The following is a 24510-nucleotide window of genomic DNA, read 5'->3' as shown; positions in this document are numbered from 1 at the left end:
CTTTTTTTGATAAAACATACTTGCATTCATAATAAGGACTTACACTCCATTAGAGGAGGATGAGTTTAGCAATGAGAGGGCTGATTTTGCCACCGAATCAGCCATCACATTACTCAAACGAGGTACAAAAGAAAAGGAGATAAATTCAAACAACAAGCTAAAGTGATAGATGTCAAATAAAATACCAAACAAAGCTGGAACCGAGCCTCTTTCCTTCAGAAGCTTCACTAAGGATTGGGAGTCGGACAGTATCATAAGGGATTTAATATTCAACGAAGCGGCATACATAACCGCCGAACGGATGGCGAGGGCTTCAGCCATAAACGCCGATGAAACAAGACTACGCGAGTCACTGATGGGAGGTAAGCAAGCGTGTGGTCCCCCCCCGGAGAAAACTCCTCCTGTGCCGCAGTTCCTTGTGCCTGCATCCCAAGCTCCATCAACATTGCAAAGAAGCATACCTGATCGAACTTGGAGAGGATGTTGCACACGTGCTTTCCCTGGGTTGGGGGGGAGCTGAGTGTCGCGAAACAGAGGCGGGGATTGTGCAGACTGCCATTCCCGGGCCTCAGAGATGGCCTTAACCACTATTTTCATTGCAGAGGAATTCCTGTTCTCATAGCATAATCTGTTTCTTGCCTTCCACAGGTTCCAAAGGATCCAAAGCCACAGTGGAGTATACAACCCAACAGGTGGGAGAGTAGTAAGAGTATTGCAGCACTCAATCAAGGACGCTATAGTGGATATGGATGACAGTGGCGTTGTGGCGAAAGGAGCTAGTTCCCAAACTCTTTCCGCGACTCTGCACTTGAGGAAAACATGGATATCATCTTCCTCTACATCACAAGTTTTACAGTTGAAGGACGGGACTCCGCGTCGGCTCAGGTTCGCGCTCACCGGCACCGCTTTGCGCATCAGTTTCCATAGGAAGTTCTTGAGCTTGGGTGAGGTTTTGATGTTCCATATATTCTTGAGCCAATCAAAGGAGGGAGCTTGGGAGTCTTTGAGATCAGAGAAGCCCATTCCCACTCCATATCCTGTTTTAGTGGTATAAACACCAGATTTATCAAATAACCAGGCCAGAGAATCCTGAGATGGAGCAGAGCTTGTAACAATGGTGAGGATGTGCTCTTCGTACTGTGGTAAATGTGCCCGTATCTTGTCCTTGTCCCAGGAGTTTGATATGGGACATAGAAGATCACTAACCCTTAGCTGCGCATCTTGGTGATTGATCGGGCCAATCGGTGCTTGGGGAGAGACACACGACAACCACGGGTCCTGCCAGACTCTGATCTTCTCTCCGCTGCCTACGATCCATCCTAGTCCTTTCTTAAGGATTTCTCTTCCAGCTAGGATCCCCCGCCATCCATGTGACATACTCGATGGAGCTGTGCAATCGAGGAAGGAAGTAGAACGAGCATACTTACCTAGCAAGACTTGAGCAAGCAAAGAGTTAGGGGACTGAATCAAGCGCCAACCAATCTTTGCCAGTAGAGCGTCATTAAAGGTCTCGATATCCCGGAAGCCTAAGCCTCCCGCATACTTAGGCAGTGTGAGGGTATCCCAAGCTACCCAACACATTTTCTTTTGCTCCGGGTTTGCGTCCCACCAGAATCTCGTGAGGAGAGATTGTATCTGTTTGCATAGCGATAGCGGGATTTTGAAACAGGACATCGTATACGCCGGCATAGCCGTGAGGACCGCTTTGAGGAGGATCTCCTTTCCTGCCCCTGAGAGAAAGCGGTTTTTCCAGCTTAGAGTCTTCTGCCTAATTCTGTCGAGAATGGATGCAAAGATATCTCGCTTCTTCCGGCCAAAGTGTTCGGGAAGGCCTAGATATTTCCCTAATCCTCCCTCTGCTGTGATAGCCAGTGTAGACTTCACCCGTGCCTTAACCTCAGGAGGAGTTTTAGCGGAGAAGGTGATGGAGGATTTAGCGAAATTTATACTCTGACCCGAGAGGGACTCATACAGTTGAATTATCCGCAGCAACGAGGAGACACTCATCGGGTTAGAGCGGCAAAAGAACATCGTGTCATCCGCAAATAATAAGTGGTTAATGGCCGGGCTCCCACGAGCTACTCGGACTCCCGAAAGGGAACCATCTCGCTGAGCCATAGCACACAGCGCGGAAAGAGTTTCCGTACATAGTATAAAGAGGTACGGTGATAGCGGGTCACCTTGCCGTATTCCACGGGATGGGGTAACTGAACCCATAGGAGCTCCGTTGATCAGGAAGGAATAGGTAACCGTCTCCACACAACTCATAACCCACGAGATCCAAGTCTGATCGAACCCCAAGAGCTCTAGAACCGCCCGGAGGAAGCCCCATTCGATCCTGTCATAGGCCTTGCTCATGTCCGTTTTGACGGCCATGGAGTAGTGACTTGTCTCTTTCTTCAAGTTTTTGTAATTATTCTTTTTTTTTTCTTTTTTTTTTTTTTTTTGAACACAAAGTTTTTGTAATTATTCAGAAAATACAAATCGCTAGGAGAGTTCAACTTTAACAAATTACTTTAAATCTATCTGTTTACACATAAAAGTACTTTGATGTTGGTAATCATAAATCTCAACGTAGAACTTCGAACTCGTAAATATGATCAAACCATTGGTCGAACCTTTTTTTTTTTTTTTTGCTTTTGCCATCTTTTTTGGTCATCGGTTGAACTTTTTCTTTTTGTCTCACATTGGCTGATCTAATATTATATCCTTAAATATAATTATTGCTCATATATATTCTATTCGAACATTTAAAAAACAATCGGCTGAGCTTAAATGCTTTATATCGTGGGAATAAAGCTATTATTCGGTCGAAAGCTCTGCGAGTATTATTAGTCAGATGAACGTTATAATCTCACATTTTAAAGATGGAATAAAAATATAAAACTCGTTCAAGCATGGAGGGCTAGATGATATTCTTCATACAAATACCATAGACATGTGATAAAATCAACAGAATTATGTTTTCTTGAAAACGTTATAGGGTAACATGGGCTAGTATTTTTCCCTTCAATTATTATTATGAGAAATACGTTATTGGATAATAATAATAGCTGGAACTGAAATTATATGGGAATATTAATCATCGAACGTTGAAATAAAATAAAGATGGATTTTGGATTCGACACTCCTGGATGATTTGACAGTTCGACATTTTGTATACGAGATAACATAAGATTATCACAACTAATTATCGATCCGGCTTAAATCATTAGTTAGATTATCTCGTTACTATTTTACTATGTACTCTTTATAAAAAAAATTCTGTATTTTCTTAAAATATGTGCCCATTTACGAACCAGTCAATATATTAATAAAATAAAATAAAATAAAATAAAATAATGAGAAAAGAAAGAAAAACACATGTCGCATAAATTCGTTTAAAAAAAAAAAAAGAAGAAAGCTGGTTTGAATGGAACTTGGTGCATGGGACAACATTCTAAATATTTTACTAAACAAAAAGAACCAATTCTCAGGAAGAAAAGCTTCTCAAACCTCAGACTCTTATGTCATTTCTTCTTCTTCTCTCTTCTTAGATTCTTCATATTTTCATTCCTCTAGGTGAGTATGCTGCTAAATCGATATCGGTTTTGTTGAGTTTAATTTTCTAAACCCAAAATCTATTAAATAGTTACTTGTAAGAGTCATGTTCTGAGATTCGAGCTCATGATAATGATTTTTGTGTATTAATTAATCGAATATTAGTTCTCTGTTTTCAGTTTGTGATATTTGATCTTCTTAGCTTATGCAGAAAAGTAGACCATGTGCTCAAGAACATCATTTGTGAGGCACCAAAAATTGTTCTACGATTACTAAAAAGCTAGCCAAGATGGATACAAGGTGTGTTTTGGTTTTAAACAAAATCAATTCGTACATTTGAGACATCTTTCTTCATTTTCTAGCTTGTTAAAAAGTATTATACCATTGTGTAGCATCCTCAGGCCTGGAGAAAGAGAATTTTCAAATGGTGATTTCTATTCCGGTGAGCTTAAAGGATCACTTCCTCATGGGAAAGGAAAGTATGAATGGTCAGATGGAACTATCTACCAAGGAGACTGGTATGAAGGAAAAATCTCTGGTAAAGGGAAGCTTGTGTGGCCATCTGGAGCTAAGTATGAAGGAGATTTCTCTGGTGGATACCTCCATGGTATTGGCACCATGACTTCACCTGATGGATCTGTTTATAGTGGAGCATGGAGGATGAATGTAAGACATGGTCTTGGGAGGAAAGAGTATTGTAACTCAGATCTTTATGATGGTTCATGGAAAGAAGGGTTACAAGAAGGGCATGGTAGCTATTCTTGGACCAATGGGAACAGGTACATAGGTAACTGGAAGAACGGTAAAATGTGCGGGAGAGGGGTTATGAGGTGGGCTAATGGTGATCTTTTCGACGGGTTTTGGTCAAATGGGTTTAGACATGGCTCTGGTGTTTATAAGTATGTTGATGGATGTTTATACTATGGAGCCTGGTCCCATGGACTCAAAGATGGCAAAGGAGTCTTTTATCCTGCTGGTAGTAAACATCCATCTCTCAAGAAGTGGTGCCGCTCTCTTCAACACGATGACACTGGAAAGTTTGTGCTTTCTCGTAGCTCATCGATAAATGTTGAAGAGCTAAGGAGTTTGAGTACTGTGACGCCAAGTCTTTCCGTGAAAACTTCGGTTACTGGAACGTCTAAAACATTGTCAGAGAGGTTTAGAGATGAAAATTTGAGGGTATCTGAGCCTCCTCCAAGTGACTTCACATGTCATGGACCATCATCTAAGTCTGCACGGTCTTCTGGCTCAGGACAGAGAGAGGGACAAGATAAGAACCGTGTGGTTTATGAAAGGGAGTACATGCAAGGAGTTTTGATTAGAGAAACTATTACGAGTTCTGTTGATAGGTCACACAAGATTAGACCTCCAAATCTTCCTAAACAAGTCAAGTCTAGGAATTTCATGACCTTTCTTAAAGGGGAACATAACTATTATCTGATGCTAAATCTCCAACTTGGTATCAGGTAAACTACATTATAGGCTAAAAACATACAAAGCTGTTTACATATCTATTATGATGGCTTTATGTATCCACTAAGACTGCATTATAGTAATTAGTACTTTCTCTAAGACAACAATCATTGGAAGTTTACAGGTACACTGTTGGGAAAATTACACCAGTGCCTAGGCGAGAAGTACGTGCTTCAGACTTTGGTAAGAAGGCCAGAACAATGGTGTACTTCCCTAGAGACGGCTCCAATTTTACACCTCCACACAAGTCTATAGACTTTTCTTGGAAAGACTATTGTCCTATGGTTTTCAGGTAAAACAGCTTTCTTCAGGCAGATAAGATAGCAAATAAGTTTAGAATCAGAGTAAATAGCTTATCAATATGTATACTAGTTTATGAACTTCTTAGCACTACCTTATATCTCTGTTGTCCCTCTTGATCTATCTTTCTTAAATTGAAATTATGTGTTCTGTTTTGTTTCAATGAAATGTTTCAGGAATTTGAGGGCAATGTTCAAGTTAGATCCTGCAGACTACATGATGTCTATATGTGGTGATGATGGCCTGACAGAGATTTGTTCCCCTGGGAAAAGTGGCAGTATCTTCTACCTTTCTCATGATGACAGATTTGTGATCAAAACATTAAAAAAATCAGAGTTGGAGGTTTGAACTATATAGTTTGTGGTGGTAACATTATACATTTTTAATAATACAGATGCTAATTCATTCAGCTGTTTTGCTTTTTAGGTCCTGCTCAAAATGTTACCTAAGTACTATCGACATGTAGGTGACCATGAAAACACACTTATAACCAAATTTTTTGGAGTTCACAGAATAAAACTCAAGTTGGGGAAGAAGGTAATGATTACTCTGCTCTCTATCATAGCTTAGTTTCTATTGTCTTACACCTTAGCATCAGCTTTCTGGTGTTTTGATAGGTACGCTTTGTGGTCATGGGAAATATGTTCTGCACAGAGTTGAAGATCCATCGTCGATATGATCTTAAAGGATCAACACAAGGGAGAATCACTGAAAAGACTAAAATCCAAGAAAAGACTACATTGAAAGATCTTGATCTAGCTTATGAGTTTCATATGGACAAGCTGCTAAGAGAGGCCCTCTTCAAGTGAGCTGCTATACAATGACAAAACAGCTGTGTTTTTTTTTTGTTTTTTCATGTTGAAATTTTTCTAGCTGTTTGTGGTAACCTCCTTGTTTTGGTTTTGGCAGGCAAATTTACTTAGACTGCGCGTTCTTGGAATCTCTCCACATCATTGACTACAGTCTTTTACTAGGAGTACACTTCAGAGCTCCGGGGCAGCTTAATGACACCCTAGAGCCTCCTAACGTAATGTCAGATCAAGAGAGTGTTTCTTCAGTAGACGGTAGGTATCAGTGTGTCATGGAGAAGTTTTTTGATGGCTTCATGAGCTTACTCATATTATTATGCGCAGTTGGCATGGCTCAAGAACTCTCCATACCTCCAAAAGGGCTGTTACTAGTGACTCATGAACCCAATTCCGTTAACACTGCTCCGGGTCCTCACATCAGAGGAAGTACACTCAGAGCATTTTCAGTCGGAGAGCAAGAAGTTGATCTTATTCTTCCTGGAACTGCAAGGTTACTTCATCTATGTTCTTGCTTCTTTTTTTTTTTTCATTTGACATGTGCTTATAGCTTTAACAATGGCATTGCATCTATTGGTTTTATTAGGCTTCGGGTACAGTTAGGAGTGAACATGCCGGCTCAAGCTCATCACAAGCTTGATGAGGACAAGGAAGAGTCTGCCACTATTGAGCTCTTTGAAGTATACGATGTGGTTGTATACATGGGAATCATAGATATTCTACAGGAATATAACGCAAAGAAGAAAGTGGAGCACAAATGCAAGTCTTTGCGGTATGATCCCATGACAATATCTGTGACAGAACCTAAGGTTTACTCAAAACGCTTTGTTGATTTTCTACAAAAGGTGTTTCCAGAAGAAGGGTAGGATATCAACAAAATCATTTGTCTTCCTTTTAGATCATCAATGCTTTTATACATCCTTGATGTACATTGACATTAAAAACCTCACATTGCATGTGTTTTGTAATTTTGTTATCAGGAAATTTGTTGTAAAATCAATGTGCATAAGGTTGATGCTTCTATTGCCATTTATAACATCTACGAATGCATAAAACACAGTACATATTGATACATAACATAAAATTACAAACCGAGTAACTAGAATACAAAATAATTAAAGGCAGAAACACCTCCAAAATAGAAGCACCAACAATAATCATAAAGCATCTCTGAGAGGAAAAAAAAAATTTAAATGTTAAAGAGAACTAAATTTAAATGTTAAAATACAAGAAAGAATATGATTAAACAGAGAACAAACTTTCAAAATAATAAAAAGTACCTACGCGTTTTGTAGGTTTGAAGAGTAAATCAAAAGATTTGGTATAAAGATCATGTATAACCAATGTATGTAATAAGTCGTAATTACCACGAAGCAATAACCTGTTCTTATCCAGAATTGCTATTGGCAACTGTGACATTGAAGAACGAACAAGGCTATTTTCCTCGAACAAAAAAACACTTCTGGTGAGATTTATAGAACACATTTTCATCCACGTCTTGTTGGCGCCATCGAACGACCATATCTCTTGGATGGGCCAGACTTTCTCGGACACACACAAACGATCGTCGAGGATGCACATGGTGATGCTGTAAGGATTATATGGAAGAGGTCGGACAAAGGGACCTTTGCAGATGCCTTGAAACGTCTCGGTGTGAAGATCCAAAGATAGTAACTTGACTTCAAAAGTTTTGGCTTGAAAACCTAAAGGTAATCAAACCTCGGTTTCTTCTTTGATGAGATCGTAAAGCGATCCATCTAAATACACGGGTTCGTAGTGACCAAAAATCCGATAAGGAGAAGAGGGGACAACGTACCTCCATGCATTGGTGCGAAAATCGAAAACTTCACAAGTAGTAACGTTGCCTAATTTAAAGTCATGTGAATTATATAAATAAACCGGCTTATACGTGCCTGTTACTTTGTCTTTACCGAATCCAAGCCGAGGAATTAGCGGATAGGCAAACTCACATTTATTATATTTCTCGATGCTGAAGTGTTGAACGTTGGAAAGAGGAAAGCTTTGATGCCATCTAGTGGCGGGATTCACCACGACGATGTCACTCTTTTCGTATCAAGAGTAGAGGCATAATAGACCGTCACAACTACCGTAGCAGAACAAGTTTCGAGAAACTGGGAACCAGACCGTAGAAGCTTTTGATGAACACCTCCCAAACACAAATCTTATAGCATATGCGTCTTCATCACTACCGTAACCCAGGGGAACGCAAAGAACATCAGGACCTCGTGATTGCCTACGATGGATAAATTGTCCTTGTTGGGAACGTCTGGAATCGATTGTAGATTTCCAGTTCTTGGATACAGACTTGAGTCTAAGCAGAGAGTCCATGGGAAGCCTCTCAAGGATGAGCTCGACCACATCGTGGGGTAGCGATTCCACACTCAAGCCATGTTGTTTCAACATTGTATCCTACCTTGATCAAGAAAGACAATAGAGAACTTTATGCATATATATATGCGCAATCAACCCTAGCTAGGAATCGTAAATAAAAAGGGTTTTTAGTAATTAAATCCCTCAACTAAAAATCTAAAAATCCTGTAAAATTAACCTTCACTTTTTTTTTGAAATAAACCTTCAGTTTTAGAATTAAACCCCTTCAGAGCGCCATCAGATTCTACGGAGACGACGCAGAGACGTTCCAAGCCTTGATTTCGAGAGCTTCGAAGCCAAGCTCTGCGGCTCCAACGACTACACCTTCATACTCCGCGAGAAACAACTTCTAAAAACAAAATTTAAGAACCTCCAATTGGAGCAATGAGAAAATTAATTATACTAACAAGGTTCTAAACTTCTTAAATCATAAAATCAACTGTTAAATTATTCATCAGAACCCACAAAGGGTTCTAACCATTGGACTTGCTCTTACTTCTCAAACTTTCTTTAATGAGCGGCCATGTCGATGCGACAGCTCTCACAGGGGGAAGAGATATACAAATCTCATTGAAAATTCATACCAAGTTACTCAACCCTTTATATGTTTTTCCCCCTTTTTGGGCTGTCTTTTTCCCCCTTTTTGGGCTCTTCTCCTCTTATGGGTTTTGTACTCCTAACACTTTTTCCTTTGCCATATTTTAATTTTGGAAGACACTATATATTTGTTATAGTAACCATTGAAAATAGTTACAATAACCAACTTATGAATGGTAATGAGTGAAAGTTTGGTTAGACTAGTGAGACTGAAATATTCGTATATGTTAACCAACTAATTATGATTAAATTTTAACCGGGTAGAAAAACGTCATCGATATGACATAGTATTGTAACATATCATGAACTGAATAACAATTTTTTTTATAAAGCATCAAAAAGGAAAATCATACCAAAAGGTTTTAAAAAGATGGGAACACAAGTTGTAGTCTCTTTTGTATAGTATACATGTTTATGCATATACAAGAAAGACACTAAATTGTGAAATAGTAATCTGGATCGGGCAACTAGAAATCATGGTTTGATTATGAGGCTGACCCAAAATCAACTTGCGCTCGCGAAGCTGACTATGCTGGGAATCATGGTTGGATATGATAATGCTGCAATTCTTCGAACTGTACAAACATAAGCATTTTAGAAGTAAAATAAATGATTAAAACAATATTGTAATGCTAATTTTAATTAGCACATGAGACGAGTATTTGGAATGGATAGCACGACAGTGATGTAGGAGATTGTTGAGAAATAAATTATGCAACTTCTCTGAGGCGCATAGCATCGCATTCTCTGAGGCGCATAGCATCGCATTCTCTGAGAGCATGATTCTGTCCAGAAATATAGCACAGTTATACATATATATTTGTAAAATACAATGATTAATTGGTTGCTTACCCTATGAGCTCTGATTAGGTATATGATAGACTGTGAGAGAAATATACACCCAGCTATTGAGATGAGCGCATGCAAGATGTGACGATGGCTCTGAAGTGGTGAACGAGGTGTTAGTCAAGTGCAAAAGTTGAACACAATTCATATAAAAAATGTCTAATATACAAAATATAAGAATTAAGTGATTACATTTAGCCAAATATACCCAACCTCATGTATCTTGATCCATTCCTCAACAATGCATACAATTGTAAACTAAAAGAAGATCCAAGAAGACTAACATTGGAGATTCCAATGGCCGCATACATTTGTGGACTAATTAAGATCCAAGAAAATTGACTTCTATTATTCAATTGTTATTTTGAGCATAATAAAATATATTTTTTTAACTTAACCTTAAAGCCCTTATATTTGCTATTGTATTATTAGCCATAATATAGTTATTGTATTATACTCTGTTAACCTTAAATGATAATTTTTAATTATACTTTGGCGCTTAATCAGAGTATTAGACCATTTTATCCCTCCCTGGTTACATCACTTAGTCACAAGAACTCTATTATGGCTAATAATACAATAGCAAATTGACAAATTGGTTGTTTTGAGCATAATAAAAGAAATTTACATTATTGTTTAATATGATGTATTTAGTTTTTTTTTAAATTTAAAAATATGATCACTCACCTACCTCTAACATTAACATAATCCATTACAAACTAATTTCTTTTCTCTTTTTTTTTCAAAAACCCTTCAACTTTCATTTGATTACTCATTACTCCATAGCAATATTCTCGCATTATAACTCTCCCTTTCTTTAGTTCCTGACATTACCCAAATAACTTAACCATAAAACTGACACCAGGATTGCTATGACACACATTAGTATAAATGTTCAGTCACGTGAAATTAGTTTGTTTTTAGTTTTACTTCCAGTTTAATAATAAGTATTAAATATTTACACTTGCTTATTTTTTATTTCAAAATAATATCTTGAGGTTCAAATTTATAATACCTTTTTTATTTCAACTTACTTATTTAATTAGTTTTAAAGTATTATAAAGCCCATTTTTAAGGCCCATATTACAAAGTCCAACAGAAAATTCCAACCATTTGCAATACAAACACGTCGGCCACACATGTAAACCTAATTGAACCGGAAGAGAGCTGAAACATAATTCTTAAACCCGAAATTGAATCGAAATTTGGTCAAATATAGAATACGTCGGTTTCTAGTCGGTTAATAGAAAATTTTATAAACGGAACCAAAAAGGACCCGACGGAGAAGCGAAGCAGTCATTCTTCTGCAAAGCCAAAACTGAAGAACCCTTGGGTCTTCTTCGGCTTTGATCCGTCTCTTAGTCTCCGTCGCCGGTAAGTCGGTACCCCTCATTTTATTTCTTCTTTAGATCTTCGTGTTGTATTTCTCCGTAGTTGATTTGAAAATTTGAGGATTTTAATCTGTGATTAAAGATGAGATTATTCTTGTGGAGATAAGAAAGGATTGATTTCTTTATTGTATTGAGTTCGAGGCTTGATCCATAGTGGTAGACATGTGCATTTGTTTGTTTAGTTGTAGGGAATTTTCAGATCATTTGTAGAGCTGGTTAGTGTTACACTAATAATCTCATCTCTATTTTGTATCTTCACAACACACCAAGCGCTCCAGTCTCTTGTTTAAGCTTGACAATAAATGTTTTGAGGAGGAGATATCTTGAAATTGGAACATGTTTGCCTTCGTTGCGTAGGAACAGTTAAAATGGCCAAGTCTTGTAAGGGTCTTGCTGAGGAACTTGTCAAGTGTCTCAGTGAATCGATGTGTGTCAAGGTAATATGTAAAACATGTAACTCTTTCTAGTGTATTCCACAGCTTGTTGTTACTGTTAAGTTACCATTCCTTTTTATTTCTGAAGTTTTGGGTATGTTGGGTGTAGGACGAGAAACGGTCAATTAGGGACTGCGCTGGTGAGAAAAGCCCATGTATACCGAGTGAATGTGTTGGCCTACGCGAAACCTACTTCAATTGTAAAAGAGGACAGGTACAAGCCAGAATAAGAACAAGCATTCTTGTGAACCCTTCGAGATTGTTGTGTTCAACCTTGGGAGGAAGTGATGTTGGAAGAGTTTAGAGTCTCTTGGACTAACTGGACATTGTATTTGTTTGTTTTCTGTAGGTTGACATGAGAGCAAGGATTCGAGGAAACAAAGGCTACTAACACAAGAGACATATACTGAGCACCTGCTTGTTCAATACCGCATTTTCACTTCCGTTATTTTTGTTTTCTTTTGATCAATTCCTTTGGTTACTAAAGGGGACACAATGCAGGGTCTTACAAATTTGCCATGTCAATATCAAGTTAAGACTTGTTCCTATACTCAAACTTGATTTATTTTCCTTATATAAAAGCTGTATTACATTGTACCGGATCAATTGAATATCTTCATGTAGCTTAAAGAAAGAGTAACAATGAAAAAATGCTTACTTTCTTCTTACATCTCAAATTTCAACACATTTTATGTAAGTCCTACAAAAGAACAAATCAGAAGTATGAACCTTATTTCAAGAATCCACAGAGACTCGTATTCAATGAAAAGCAAAGGAGAAGGCCCAGGAACAATATGGTCTGGGCCTTTCTACAAGAGAATATAATTATAGGTCCTTAATTTGATTTTAATATATATTTTGGTTCATCAACGGACATAATCTCAAATTGGAGGACTGGTTTGCAAATTGTTCTCTAAAATAAAGCTCAAAGAAGCTCTATCACATCGTTTCTCTCTTTCTCTCGCTCATCTCCGCCGCCGTCAAAGACACACCTCAATCCTTCACCTGAGAAGCTTTCATCAATGGCAACCAGTCAGTAAAATTCTCCCTCTCCGTTCTTCACTCACACATAGAATCCACACTCGCTCATCTGATTTTGCTCTCGTGGCTTTTTTCTTGTTATGCAGTGGCTAGGTCGTTTTTGCAGGCGATATCAAAGGACGAGGCGGTGGCTCCTCCTCTCAGAGTTGTTCAGATCGAAGGACTGGTAACTTCCTCATACTTATCTTATCTCTGGAGTTCCCTATTGATCTCGTTAAGCTAAATTGCTCATTATCATAACTCGTTAAATTCCAAAATTGTGAATTAGTTATTAGTTAATTAAGAAGTGTTGATACTGAGGATGTTTGAATGTGTATATGCGTTAGGCTGTGCTAAAGATAATCAAGCACTGTAAGGAGTTTGCACCGACGCTTGTCACAGGGCAGCTTCTTGGACTTGATGTTGGTAGTGTTCTTGAAGTCACCAATTGTTTTCCTTTCCCTGTAAGTTGATGAATCTTTGAAGCTCACTACTTAATGTTATAGCTTGTCTCTGATTATTGATATGACTTAAACGGGCGCAGGTGAGAGATGACGATGAAGAGATTGAAGCTGATGGGGCTAATTATCAGCTTGAGATGATGAGGTGTCTGAGGGAGGTTAATGTTGACAACAACACTGTTGGCTGGTAGGTTTTCGTGTGTCCTGATTGTGAAATCTTGCTGAATTGTTTTTGTGAATGTGATAAGATTTTGTTTGAGTTTTTGTTCAGGTATCAATCCACTGTTCTTGGGTCTTATCAGACTGTAGAACTCATTGAGACCTTCATGAATTACCAGGTACTTTCCAGATTTTTTTTACCATGTCTTTATGTTACCATACTTTAAATTCTGGTTTGGTCAATTCATATGTTATGCACGTCATTCAGCTTGCCTTCCTTTGCGTTTAATTATTTGGGATAACAGAAACCAGAGTTGATGATGTTGCTTTGTATATCATAGTGTACAATAGGTGGATTGAGACATGTTTTGGTCAAAAACTTGATTAGAAACTGAACCATGAGTATTCTTGTTGAGACTCTGTTCGGCAAATCTGTTACAAATCCCTTGCAAAATAAAGAAAGGAAATTCAATAAATTATTTTCATCTGCATTTATAGGAGAACATCAAGAGGTGTGTTTGCATCATCTATGATCCCTCTAAAGCTGACCTAGGCGTCTTAGCTTTGAAGGCTTTGAAGCTTTCAGATTCCTTTATGGAGTTGTACCGCGCTGGAAACTTTACAGGGGAGAAGTACGTATCCTGATTTATGAAAAGTCAAGGTTTTATGAGCCACGTGGGATTGTAGTAGTGTTCTAATCACTGGTTTTTTGTCAGGTTGAGAGAGAAAAACTTCTCCTGGATGGATATTTTCGAGGAGATTCCTGTAAGTTTCTAGAGCTTGGCTCTTGTATCTTAAAGCCTTACTAGATTATTCTTATATTAGTGTTACCTAGTTATAACTTTTGCTAAGAAAAGATTTTGGTTTAAATGTCGATTTCTTTCTGTTGACAGATCAAGGTCTCAAACTCTGCGCTTGTCAGTGCCTTCATGACCGAACTGGAGACTGATGCACCTGTGTCACAGGTGCAGTATTAGTATCTGGACTGGGATTCTCGCTTGCTACCATTATTCCAGATTTTGATTCTTATTTGTTTTGGCGTTTTTTCTTTTCTAGGGTGATTACGATCGTCTGCAGTCATCAACCACTCCTTTCCTCGAGAACAATATGGAATTTCTGATTAAATGCATGGATGATTTATCTATGGAACAGCAAAAGGTGTTGGCTTATTCTACATTTTTAATTCATTTCTTTCACCCTCAGAACTATATTAATACAATATCTTGTTTTATACTTCCAGTTCCAATACTACTACCGGAACCTGTCTCGCCAGCAAGCGCAGCAGCAAGCCTGGCTCCAGAAGAGGAGGTAGGTCGCATGACTGGTTCTGGTTCAATTTGTTTTATTCCAGAGTAGTGAATGTCCTTAACATGTGTATCCAGCCTTGTGCTTCTTTCTCGTGTTGATATTAGTTACTAACGAAGAGGTTTGGTGTGTAGGACGGAGAATATGGCTCGTCGATCAGCTGGGGAAGAGCCTTTGCCCGAGGAGGATCCATCAAACCCAATCTTTAAGCCGATCCCTGAACCATCAAGGCTAGAGAGCTTCCTCATCACAAACCAAGTCTCAAACTTTTGCGGCCAAATCAATGGGTATGTTCTCTCGTGTTACTTTTGTATAACCATTTTTCTCCATCTCTGACCTTGGAAAGAGACTTTAATAAGTCAACCCCGTTGCTATGCAGAGTGGCTGGCCAGAACTTCAGCAGGCTCTACCTGACCAAGGCGTTGCACGAGAACTGAGTACGAGAAAGCGAGACTTTTTTTGCTGGAAGTTTTTCAATTAGTGTAATAACTTAAAAAAAAACAGTCTGAAAACATGATTCAAGTCGTATGCACAAGAAAATGCTTATTGAAATTTGAAGATTTACCGTTGCTCGAACGTAAGATTTATGCATTTTACTCTCTTTTCTTTAGAATGTATGATCACTCTAAACACAACTAATCCATAAAAGTGTTTAGTATTCAGAATATTTAACTAAACCTTATTTTTAATATAATGTGCCCCCCACTCAGAGGTTATGGGGACTATGATGGCGACCACCACCACTAATAAGAATTTCTTTTACCATTGTTACAATCGAATAACGAACTCTTTATTCTAAATCTTGATTCAAAAGTATTTAAGTAGAGATTGATATCTAGCATCTAGATATTGATGCCCTAGAAATCTCCAAAGCTAAAGGTCATTGACTCATTGGTCTGAACTATCTTTTATATTTATAGAAACATTTTTTAAAAAAAAAATATTCATGAACTCAAGTAATTAAATAACTTGTATGGTTTCATCAGTAAAGCAGAGAGAACAAATAAAAAATAAGAAAACTCCAAAGAGAGAGAGAGCAAAGGGGGCACATGAAGACAAGAAAACAAAGTGCTTCTACAAAAACAAAGAACGAACCAGACACCAACACTTAACTGTACTTATTACTAAACTCTCTCTCTCTCTCTACTGAGTTCGAAACTTGATGCGCCTCTCTCTCCTATCTTCTTTGCACTTAGTTTCTCTTGTCGGTTGCATCTCTAATTGTGTGACACCACTGGTGTGAATTAGGGCTCTTATTGAAGACATCTTTATCTTCCGGAGTGCTCTATCTTTTGTAAAATCTGAGGTGAACTGCTCATCTCATGTTGTTTTGGTTGTTAGTTTTCAGAGATTAACTAATCTCAGCCTTGGGGCATTCTTGTAGGTCGTAGCTGGAATCAGTTTCATTCAATAGCGCCTCTGAGTCACCCCCAAAGATGATTCCAATGGATAAACACTTTGTACCGCCGATCACTAGCACCACCGGTCTTGTATTCTCGGCGAATTACGCTGCCTCTGGGTTGCAGCCAGCTGTGGATACTTTGGCTTCTGTGGCAGGAGTCAAATCTGAAGCTGCTTTGGTCATGGATTGGTCCCCTGAGGAGCAGTTTGTATTGGAGAACAGCCTTGCAAAGTAGGTATCTTATATTTTTCCTATATGGATCTTTCCTTCCATTTGCTATTTGTTTAATCTACAAAAAATGCAAAGTTTATTGTAAATTCTTTAGCTTTTTTTCCGTTACTATGAATCATATATTCAAAAACAAAAATAAAAGCTAGATCAGGAATTGTTTCATGAGAAGTAGTGCGCACATTATATTCTTCTCCATGGTGGACTATTAAAGTATGTTCCTTTGGAATAAAAAAGTATTGCGCTTTGTGTTTCCATGAATTGTGAAAAAAAATGCTTATATGTTATCTGGGACTTGTGTCCATTAGCTATTTCATGTTACTTCTCTAAGTAAGACATTTTTCATACATAGTTTTATTGTGAAAGCTAGCTGATGTTTGTTTTCTTACATGTTATATTGGGGTTTATAGAGTCTGTAGGTTGTTGATTTGTATTGTTGGTTTCCATGCATGACATATTTGTTTTTTTTTTCTCGTTTGTAGATTAACAAATGAACCGAAAATTTCAAAGTATGTAAAGATCGCTGCAACACTACGAGATAAAACTGTGAGGGATGTAGCATTGAGGTGTAGATGGATGTCGGTAAGTTCCTAATGCTCTTGTGTTTTCCTTCATGTTGTTCATGTGCTTTTGCTTCTATGAGATGAAATTTTTACCACTCTGGAGTCTAGACTTCTACCAGTGATATTACTTACTTAGCAGTTTCTAAGCATCCCTTTTTCAAATGGTATGTGGCTGTCATGGAAGTAGTGATCCGAGGGATATTTCTATATATCAATGATAAAAAAAAACGTATCCTGAATATGATATGATGATTGCAACTTTGGGTGTGTGCTTTGCTATAAAGATAGTCTTTTAAAAAGTTATAGGTTTTATTGATGAAAAAGGATGAGCAAAAAAGAGAAAATGACAAGTTTTGCTGACGCTTATACATGTCTTTATATTAACTTTGGAGTCCATGATTGTGGAGGGAATTGTTGGAAAAGGAAATAAGCCTAAAGTTTTTTTTTTTAAATATGATTTGATGATGCTTTGATGGCAGGGATCCTTATTACTTTTTGGGGTTTAGGAAACATATGTTGGCATGTTATCTTTGATTAGAAGTTACAACATCTCCTACGACAGGAGTTCTTTTTAAAAAAGATTATCTTGTCCAAAAACAGATGGTTACATCATATTGCTAAATGTTTGCATAATCAAGTGAAACAAATGAGTGGAATATAATGTTTTATTATCACTATCTTACCATCTCCTTCATGTCTCTGTCCTGTGAGTCTTTTAGTCAGATATATGATGCAATCAAACAAAATGTTTCAAAAGTTCTTTTACAATTCATTAGTGCTTATTTGCCTTTATATCATTATCTCTAAATTTGTTGGCTAAGACGTGTGTCTATTCTCACAGGGAAAACGGAGAAAAAGAAAAGAAAATAGTGCTGGGAAGAACATTTTCAATAGAAAGGTATGCTTGTTCATTTAAACCTTTCGTGTGTCTAGTTTACTATCTAATAAACTTATGAAGATAGGTGACGTTTATAGGGTATAATAATAGTTTTTGTGACATTTGATTAAGGGATAAATCTGTTATATTGGTTGGTCTCATGTGTAACTTTTAACATCAGTATCTATGCTTTCGAACTTGGTTCTGAAAACCATATTTTTTTCATGGTTAGGTGGTGGATACATCCCCAGAACTGAGCATGTTAACCAATGTGCCACAACAAAATGCTTTATATGTCATGAACAATATGTGCCACAGTACACACATGCCTCGTGAAGGTTTAGTGCTCTTTTAATTGTATTTGCTAATAAAATAAATAAATCAGTATTGTCAGTGAGGTACTCTTCTTCTCAGGTTTAAGTGATGCAGTAATGGATCTTCTACATCATAACGCTCAAGCGTTTAGTCAAATTTCATACAACCTCTCTGTGTGCAAGGTAATTTATTTTATTTATTTTTTACAATCCTTTGTGGTTAGTTGTGTATCATATTCACATATTGTGTATACAGCTGCAGGATAACATCAGTCTCTTTGATCAGACAAGAAATAACATCAGCGCCATTCTGACTAAGTATGTGGATCTAATAGCAGATAGTTCTCTTTTCCTTTCTATCATTCAATTACTAAAATTGCTACTTTCTGTTGCAGTATGAAGGAGATGCCAGGTATCATGAGCAGGATGTCGGCTCTACCTGTTACAGTTAACGATGGTCTTGCAAGCCATTTATTGTTGAGTACAACACAGGTAAAAATTTATTGTTTTAATGGGTCAAAGTTCTTTGGTGCTACCTAACAGAACTACTGATAGGATTGGAAAAAGTGAAGCTAACCAAAGTCTATGCGTTACCACTTACCTCAAATAATCAGAGCTTAAGTGTTCTATTGTTGAACAAAGTCTTTCTCCATGCTTTTGTGTTGAGGAACTTTAAGTTGATGCCTTGAGACTTGAGAAGATAGATCTAGGGAAGGAACAGTTTTAAGAGAAAAATATATAAGGAAAAACACAGGAACCATTAGTTTATACAATCTCAGCATTTCTTGGGAGCTGGTTTAAGTGGATTGTTTTTCTTGTCTCACAGCCAACATCATACACCATTCACCCAAGCAGCCACCTGAAGCAAGAGCCGAGAATTTGATGGGGAAAAGCTGGATTTTGACGGATGCTAAAGAAAACAGCAAAAGTACCTGGTAAGTGATGGACATGACACGACACAGACACAGACACAAGTGTTATGAACTGCAGACACCTCTCCAAAGCACACACGGGATTGACAATCGGCACTGGTAGAATACTTGTGCTCTGGGGGGAGTTTGACTGAGAAGAATGAACTACAGGCCGAGGTAAAAAAACTCTTTGGCGTTCAGTAGAACATATGGGTTGATGGAAATTGCTGTAATCATGTTGATGTTTAAATTAGTACAATTAACAGTTCTTGTGAGTTTTGTCTTCAGAGGCCGCTTATGTGTAATGTTAATTCTGCTTTAGGTGATATTAACATGTATTTATTACATACTCCATGCCGCTTTCTCAATTCATTTTTGTAATAGCTTCGGTAATAACAAAAGATTTTCTCAAATGAAGTTTTATTATTACTTTTAGGGACCCTTACTTTTAAGACAGACAACAGCGTAACTTGGAGGGGAAAAGTGTCCATTTCTATCCCAACAATTTCAGTCGTGTCAAATACGATCCGAACAATTGATCAGTACCAACTATGAGTTCAACTCAATTATAATTCAAAAAAACTACTCAAAATTCTTAAAACGTGCTTAAATTTATATTGACTCTAATAGAAGTTAGTTAATTGTTAACAAGATAAAACGACATTGTTTTGATATACGAGGAAAAGTGACAATTTCGAGCCCAAAACTCTCAGTCGTGCCAAATAGGACCCGAACAAATGGTCAGTACCAAAAACGACCCAACTCAATTATAATTCAAAAAAAATTATCCAAACTTTTTAAATGTGTCTAAATCTACATTAACTCTAACAGAAGTTAGTCAACCGACGACGTCGTTTTGATATATATATATATATATTTTTTTTAAATATGTTCATTTCGGGACTCAACCCGTGCTGAGATATCCTTTTAAAGGGATACACTAACAACTAGACTAAAATAATTTTTTGAAATAGTATTACAAATTGAGATTCTCCATTATATAAACTACTATTCTTCTTCATCATATCCAATTTAAAATTTTGGTGATTGCTTTATATATTTTAGTTATTGTTTAATATGTCTAATATTTTGTACAACATATCTTAGTGAAAGAAAGGTAAAATGCCTCTTAACATTTTTGAACAAAATATATAATATTAACTTTGAAAAATAAAAAAATTCCACTTAATTTTAAAAATTAAAAATAATTTTTATAAGAAATTTTTATAAATAAATTCAAACTTGTAAGTATATTTAAGTTTGTATAATAATAAATATTTTATTATTTATATTTTAGGAAGATATAATTTATTAAAGATATGATAAATAAAAAAACATGTTAATGTATTTATATAAATCAGAAAAAATTGTCACCAAAATTTTAAATTGAATAAGATGAAGAATAATAGTAGTTTATATAATTTCAAATTTGTAATAATATTTCAAAAAGTTGCTTTTATCTAGTTGTTAGTGTGCCCCTTTAAAAGGGTATCACAGCGCGGTTTGAGTTCCATAATGAACATATTTTTTAAAATATATATATATATATATATATATATATATATCAAAACGACGTCATCTTATCTTGTTAACGGCTTACTAACTTCTGTTAGAGTCAATATAGATTTATGCACGTTTTAAGAAGTTCAAGTGATTTTTCTTAAATTATAATTAAGTTGAGGTTGGTTTTGGCAATGCCTTCTGTTCGGATCCTATTTGGTACGACTGAGAGTGTTGGGGTCGAAATTGGTATTTTTCCTCGTATATCAAAACGACGTCGTTTTATCTTATTAACGATTGACTAACTTTTGTTAGAGTCAATGTAGATTTAAGTACGTTTTAAAAAGTTTTGGTATTTTTTCCGAATTATAATTGAGTTGGGGTCGTATTTGGCACTGATCAATTGTTCTGGTTGTATTTGACACAACTTAAACTGTTGGAGTCGAAATTGACACTTTTTCCTAACTTGGAGACTATAATGGCTTGTAGCTCATAACACAGCTTACCACGGTGGCAGAGGAAACTATTACATCCGATTTATGCAGTTTTCCAAGAAGACAAGGGTGGAGTTTCAGAGTTCTTGTAGGTAACTATATAAGTAGCTGATCTTTCTCCTTTCACAATATCTGGACGTCCCATGGCTTCAAGCTCAGCCATCTCTTGGGCGGTGAGTTTCACAGACAACGCTCCAATGTTCTGATTAAGGTTTTTTTATCTTGGAGGTTCCTGGAATGGGACAGACATCATCTCCTTGGTGGTGAACCCATGCGAGTGCTAGCTGTGCAGAAGTGCACTTCTTCTTTTCCGCCATTGCATTTACTTAGATGAGTACTTAGATCTATTATTTTCGGTTGGACAATTATAACTTGCATCATATCTCAATCTTACTTTCTTTCAAGTAATAATTCCCAAAAACAACTTGAGATTTTCTCAACTTGCATCATATCTCAATCTTACTGGTTTGGTTTCATCATAGTAGTGATCTTGTGGTGGGGTTTGAGGGTTGTGGAGACTGCATTTGAGAGCTTAGTATCTCAATTTGAAATGAAGATAGAATCAATAGCCAGTTTCAAGCACATACTAAAGAGAACAGAACATTATTAGAGACTCTTGCAGAAAAAATAAAGTAATTAAGAAGCTTAAAGAAGAGTTAAACCGATCAAAAGAAAAATTAGAACATTTTGTGCACAAGTCTCTAAAAAATAAACTATTCTAAAGTTTATAAAAATAGCTATTAATGATAAAATTCCTAAAATAGCATTTAATTTAAAAATATTACTCTAACTCTTAAACTTTAGTTTTACTTGGATCCCTTACATACTAAACATTAATCACTAAACTCAAACTCAATCATTTAAAAATTAATGTTATTTAAAAATATGTAATACTGCTAAAGATATTTTTCATATTTTAATTATAACAAACCAACCTTGTGCAGTTAACTCAAGCTGTATCTCACTTTAATATGATATTTTTTTCCTTGTTGGTTAGATATTTTATTTATTTATTTCAAATTTGGATGGTTTTGAGAATAATTTATACGGTTTGGTTTCAGATTGGATTCCGGTTTTATCAAACCGAGATACCCTAGTAGTATAAATAATTTTTTTGTCGTTTCCCGTTTGAGAAAAAAAAAAAAAACATAAAACAGTACGTAATAAAGGTGCGAAATGTATTTGAAAACTAAAAAGAGAAAGAGATCTGTGTTGTGTCTTTTTTCAAAATTTGAAACTCCGCCCTTCCTTTCCTCACGCGCCACCTTCTCCCTCCTCTTTACAAATAGTCTCTCATCTCTCTCTCTCTCTCTCCCTCTCCAAAAACAGATCCAGATTTCTCCCGTTGCGTGTTGAAAGATTCTCAATTCTTTCTTCCACACAACACTAAATGCGACGCAGCAGATTCAGATTCTCATACCGTAAGAAACTCTCTCTTTCTCCCATAATCTATCTACATTGCTTCCTTAGAATCTACGCTCTTACGTGTGTACGTTCACCACTGTGTTAGATTCGTCACACCCATTAGCTCAATTTCATAATGGCACCAACACAAATGGATTTATCAGTTATAAAGTTAGTTTCTTGATTCTCTATGACGTGTGGGGTATCTCAGATTAATACTACGAGCTGATAACTTGAGAGTAATTCTCAGATCTCAAAATGTGAACTTCATTAGTTATTGAATGTTCTTCATACATTTTTAATTATTGCAATTTTTTGGGGATATAAATTAGTTAATTTTATTATTCTGACCACCAACTGTTCGATGAAATGCCTCAGCCAACATGGACTCTCTCCCCGACGCCATCCTTCAATACATTCTCTCCAACCTCACCGAAGCCAAGGACGTGGCTTCCTGCAACTGCGTCTCCAAGCGATGGAAAGAGTCCACAGACTCCGTCAAGAGCATCAAGTTCCCAAGAAACTCGTTCGAAAACATCTCCGACGTTACTGCTTCCGACGCCATTGTTCTCAAGATGATCTCTTCTTTCCACCGTCTCGAGGAGCTTGTCCTCTACAGCCCCTTCACCAGCAAAGGCCTAGCGTCTTGGCTGACCCACGTGTGCCAGTCTCTCAGGCTGTTGGAGCTGAGAATGGATAATCTCGCTAGCGAGGAGGCTATCGTAGAGGGACCCTTGAAGCTTGATTGTATTGGCGTGGTTAAGGGTTTGGAGACTTTGAAGCTTTGGGGTGTTTTGATGATGAGTCCTCCTAAGTGGGATTTGTTCCCTAACCTTCGTTGTCTTGAGATTGTGGGAGCTAGAATGGATGATAATGCGTTGGGTAGTGCCTTGCGTGCTTGCCCGAATCTGAGTAGCTTGCTTCTACTAGCGTGTGAAGGAGTTAAATCTATATCGATCAGCCTGCCGTATTTGGAGCATTGTAAGCTGGATTTTTACGGACAAGGGAACTCGTTGCTTTCCCTCACAGCTCCGAGGATAGTGTCTCTTGATGTACAGGGATGTAGCTGGATCAGTGTCCCTGAAACCAGTTTCTTAAAGAACCTATCTATCGCCAATGTTTCTGGTAAACAGATCTTGTCTTGAGTTTAACTAGTTTGGTTCCAGTTGCCATAGTCTTACTTTGTGTTGTTCGTTGTTTACAGGGAGAGTTTACATGGTACAATTCCGAAACCTTTCATCCCTTGAGGCCTTGTCAGTTCGAGGCGTGCAATGGTGTTGGGATGCACTAACCACGATTCTGGAGCAAGCGAGAGACGTGAAGCATCTCTTTATGAAGGTTGAATTCACAGGCAACGAGGCTCTTCAACCCTTCCCTGAGATTGATTTTGTTGAGTTCTTCAAGAACCATCCCAAGCTTCAGAAGTTCGATATCCACGGAGCAATGTTCGCTGCACTTTGCCAGAAAAACAGCCTAAAGAAGGTAAAAACTTCATCAGAAACCTTCTCTATAAATCAAAAGTTTTTACTAATAATGTAAGATTTTGATTCTCTTTGCAGCTTGAGACAGGCTTTGCAATACAGTGTTTGGAGGAAGTTGTAATCACAGTGAGATCTCCATTGAACGCAGAACAGAAGATGAACACACTTGAATCACTTGTGCGATATGCAAAAGGTTTGAAACGAATGGTGATAAGGGTTCTTAGGATGAAGAGCAACCACAGCAGTGCAGATGATTTCTGCGATGATATCTGCAAGTTCCACCACATGAATAAACATCTTGTTCACATTGAATGAAATATTCTTCTGGCTGATAATTAATTCATTTTCGGCCATTGATTTCTGTTTTTCTCATTCTGTTAGCTGAGCATTTCTAGTTTTGAACTCTTGAGTAACTTTTTGTTTCTCTGATTCATTGTTGTGACTTGTGAACTTGTGACTCTGATTCCGACAAAGGTTCGGTACTTTTACTTGTTGTTTGTCTTTAAATACAAATCCTTATGGACTCGTTTCTTTTAGTTTTATTTTAAGTTGTTTTCTTGTTCTGATAGAGGCACTTGTTGCACTATTTTTTTTTAAAGCTGGATTGTATTGT

The 24510-nt window shown here is 37.2% G+C and overlaps 7 protein-coding genes across 18 annotated transcripts; 5 read left to right on the top strand and 2 right to left on the bottom strand.

Moving 5' to 3' along the window:
- Window positions 1–39: 39 nt before the first annotated feature.
- LOC103843513 lies at window positions 40–2376 on the bottom strand. Its single transcript, XM_033278565.1, has one exon. It carries the CDS (start codon window positions 2374–2376, stop codon window positions 40–42), a length of 2337 nt encoding a protein of 778 aa, XP_033134456.1.
- Window positions 2377–3412: 1036 nt separating this feature from the next.
- LOC103843268 (phosphatidylinositol 4-phosphate 5-kinase 7) lies at window positions 3413–7148 on the top strand. Of its 4 annotated transcripts, none has more exons than XM_009119970.3 (10): window positions 3413–3561; window positions 3752–3840; window positions 3933–5006; window positions 5138–5305; window positions 5490–5655; window positions 5740–5850; window positions 5931–6118; window positions 6223–6377; window positions 6447–6612; window positions 6706–7148. In XM_009119970.3, the coding sequence occupies exons 2-10, from the start codon at window positions 3830–3832 to the stop codon at window positions 6983–6985; spliced, it is 2319 nt and encodes a 772-aa protein (XP_009118218.1). In that variant the 5' UTR covers window positions 3413–3561; window positions 3752–3829; the 3' UTR covers window positions 6986–7148. The 4 variants fall into 4 exon arrangements, with proteins under 4 accessions (XP_009118218.1, XP_033135911.1, XP_009118219.1 ...); XM_033280020.1 differs by having other exon boundaries at window positions 3415–3561; window positions 3743–3840; window positions 3942–5006; XM_009119971.3 differs by having other exon boundaries at window positions 3415–3561; window positions 3743–3840.
- A 382-nt stretch (window positions 7149–7530) lies between these two features.
- Window positions 7531–10859, bottom strand: LOC117128181 (F-box protein At1g11270-like). The gene is given in 1 exon segment (XM_033280026.1): window positions 7531–10859. A coding segment is annotated over 1 exon segment (711 nt). The 5' UTR covers window positions 8544–10859; the 3' UTR covers window positions 7531–7832.
- A 262-nt stretch (window positions 10860–11121) lies between these two features.
- LOC103843267 (cytochrome c oxidase assembly factor 5) lies at window positions 11122–12443 on the top strand. Of its 4 annotated transcripts, none has more exons than XR_004451391.1 (5): window positions 11122–11327; window positions 11702–11781; window positions 11888–11992; window positions 12128–12231; window positions 12281–12443. XR_004451391.1 is itself a non-coding variant. In XM_009119968.3 (4 exons), exons 2-4 carry the CDS (start codon window positions 11713–11715, stop codon window positions 12167–12169), a joined length of 216 nt encoding a protein of 71 aa, XP_009118216.1. In that variant the 5' UTR covers window positions 11124–11327; window positions 11702–11712; the 3' UTR covers window positions 12170–12440. The 4 variants fall into 4 exon arrangements, 2 of the variants coding, with proteins under 2 accessions (XP_009118216.1, XP_009118217.1); XR_004451390.1 differs by having other exon boundaries at window positions 11123–11327; window positions 12128–12244; window positions 12290–12439; XM_009119968.3 differs by having other exon boundaries at window positions 11124–11327; window positions 12128–12440.
- Window positions 12444–12651: 208 nt separating this feature from the next.
- LOC103843266 (eukaryotic translation initiation factor 3 subunit H) lies at window positions 12652–15368 on the top strand. The gene is made up of 12 exons (XM_009119967.3): window positions 12652–12810; window positions 12906–12985; window positions 13146–13262; window positions 13343–13446; window positions 13531–13597; window positions 13917–14050; window positions 14135–14183; window positions 14312–14383; window positions 14475–14576; window positions 14659–14726; window positions 14858–15010; window positions 15103–15368. Exons 1-12 carry the CDS (start codon window positions 12801–12803, stop codon window positions 15158–15160), a joined length of 1014 nt encoding a protein of 337 aa, XP_009118215.1. The 5' UTR covers window positions 12652–12800; the 3' UTR covers window positions 15161–15368.
- Window positions 15369–15593: 225 nt separating this feature from the next.
- Window positions 15594–19509, top strand: LOC103843265. 5 transcript variants are annotated; one of them, XR_628099.2, is made up of 10 exons: window positions 15594–16029; window positions 16108–16356; window positions 16836–16935; window positions 17758–17814; window positions 18026–18131; window positions 18208–18290; window positions 18364–18425; window positions 18503–18599; window positions 18934–19195; window positions 19455–19509. XR_628099.2 is itself a non-coding variant. In XM_009119966.3 (10 exons), the coding sequence occupies exons 3-10, from the start codon at window positions 16160–16162 to the stop codon at window positions 18988–18990; spliced, it is 759 nt and encodes a 252-aa protein (XP_009118214.1). In that variant the 5' UTR covers window positions 15594–15837; window positions 15972–16029; window positions 16108–16159; the 3' UTR covers window positions 18991–19293. The 5 variants fall into 5 exon arrangements, 4 of the variants coding, with proteins under 4 accessions (XP_009118214.1, XP_033135916.1, XP_009118213.1 ...); XM_009119966.3 differs by lacking the exon at window positions 19455–19509 and having other exon boundaries at window positions 15594–15837; window positions 15972–16029; window positions 18934–19293; XM_033280025.1 differs by lacking the exon at window positions 19455–19509 and having other exon boundaries at window positions 18370–18425; window positions 18934–19431.
- A 1475-nt stretch (window positions 19510–20984) lies between these two features.
- On the top strand, window positions 20985–24453 carry LOC103843264 (F-box protein At1g10780). 2 transcript variants are annotated; one of them, XM_033280023.1, is made up of 5 exons: window positions 20985–21104; window positions 21241–22433; window positions 22795–23541; window positions 23621–23898; window positions 23976–24453. In XM_033280023.1, the coding sequence occupies exons 2-5, from the start codon at window positions 22403–22405 to the stop codon at window positions 24210–24212; spliced, it is 1293 nt and encodes a 430-aa protein (XP_033135914.1). In that variant the 5' UTR covers window positions 20985–21104; window positions 21241–22402; the 3' UTR covers window positions 24213–24453. The 2 variants fall into 2 exon arrangements, with proteins under 2 accessions (XP_033135914.1, XP_009118211.1); XM_009119963.3 differs by having other exon boundaries at window positions 20993–22433.
- The last annotated feature ends 57 nt before the right edge of the window (window positions 24454–24510 follow it).

The sequence above is a fragment of the Brassica rapa genome, chromosome A09 (genome assembly GCF_000309985.2).
Source record: "Brassica rapa cultivar Chiifu-401-42 chromosome A09, CAAS_Brap_v3.01, whole genome shotgun sequence".
Taxonomy (NCBI): Eukaryota; Viridiplantae; Streptophyta; class Magnoliopsida; order Brassicales; family Brassicaceae; genus Brassica; species Brassica rapa.
This window is presented reverse-complemented; position numbering and strand designations above follow the sequence as displayed.

Bases quoted from the DNA above. Each gene is read 5' to 3' on its own strand.
- LOC103843513 (XM_033278565.1), bottom strand. From the start codon at position 2,376: ATGGCCGTCAAAACGGACATGAGCAAGGCCTATGACAGGATCGAATGG.
- LOC103843268 (XM_009119970.3), top strand. The intron at 5,851-5,930 runs GTAATGATTACT...GTGTTTTGATAG, and splicing joins AACTCAAGTTGGGGAAGAAG to GTACGCTTTGTGGTCATGGG. The intron at 6,378-6,446 runs GTAGGTATCAGT...TATTATGCGCAG, and splicing joins GAGTGTTTCTTCAGTAGACG to TTGGCATGGCTCAAGAACTC.
- LOC103843266 (XM_009119967.3), top strand. The intron at 14,384-14,474 runs GTGCAGTATTAG...TTTCTTTTCTAG, and splicing joins CTGATGCACCTGTGTCACAG to GGTGATTACGATCGTCTGCA. The intron at 15,011-15,102 runs GTATGTTCTCTC...GTTGCTATGCAG, and splicing joins TTTTGCGGCCAAATCAATGG to AGTGGCTGGCCAGAACTTCA.
- LOC103843267 (XM_009119968.3), top strand. From the start codon at position 11,713: ATGGCCAAGTCTTGTAAGGGTCTTGCTGAGGAACTTGTCAAGTGTCTC. The intron at 11,782-11,887 runs GTAATATGTAAA...TGTTGGGTGTAG, and splicing joins GTGAATCGATGTGTGTCAAG to GACGAGAAACGGTCAATTAG. The intron at 11,993-12,127 runs GTACAAGCCAGA...TGTTTTCTGTAG, and splicing joins TCAATTGTAAAAGAGGACAG to GTTGACATGAGAGCAAGGAT.
- LOC103843265 (XM_009119965.3), top strand. From the start codon at position 16,160: ATGATTCCAATGGATAAACACTTTGTACCGCCGATCACTAGCACCACC. The intron at 16,357-16,835 runs GTAGGTATCTTA...TCTCGTTTGTAG, and splicing joins TTGGAGAACAGCCTTGCAAA to ATTAACAAATGAACCGAAAA. The intron at 18,600-18,933 runs GTAAAAATTTAT...CTTGTCTCACAG, and splicing joins TATTGTTGAGTACAACACAG to CCAACATCATACACCATTCA.
- LOC103843264 (XM_033280023.1), top strand. From the start codon at position 22,403: ATGCGACGCAGCAGATTCAGATTCTCATACC. The intron at 22,434-22,794 runs GTAAGAAACTCT...GAAATGCCTCAG, and splicing joins CAGATTCAGATTCTCATACC to CCAACATGGACTCTCTCCCC. The intron at 23,542-23,620 runs GTAAACAGATCT...CGTTGTTTACAG, and splicing joins ATCTATCGCCAATGTTTCTG to GGAGAGTTTACATGGTACAA.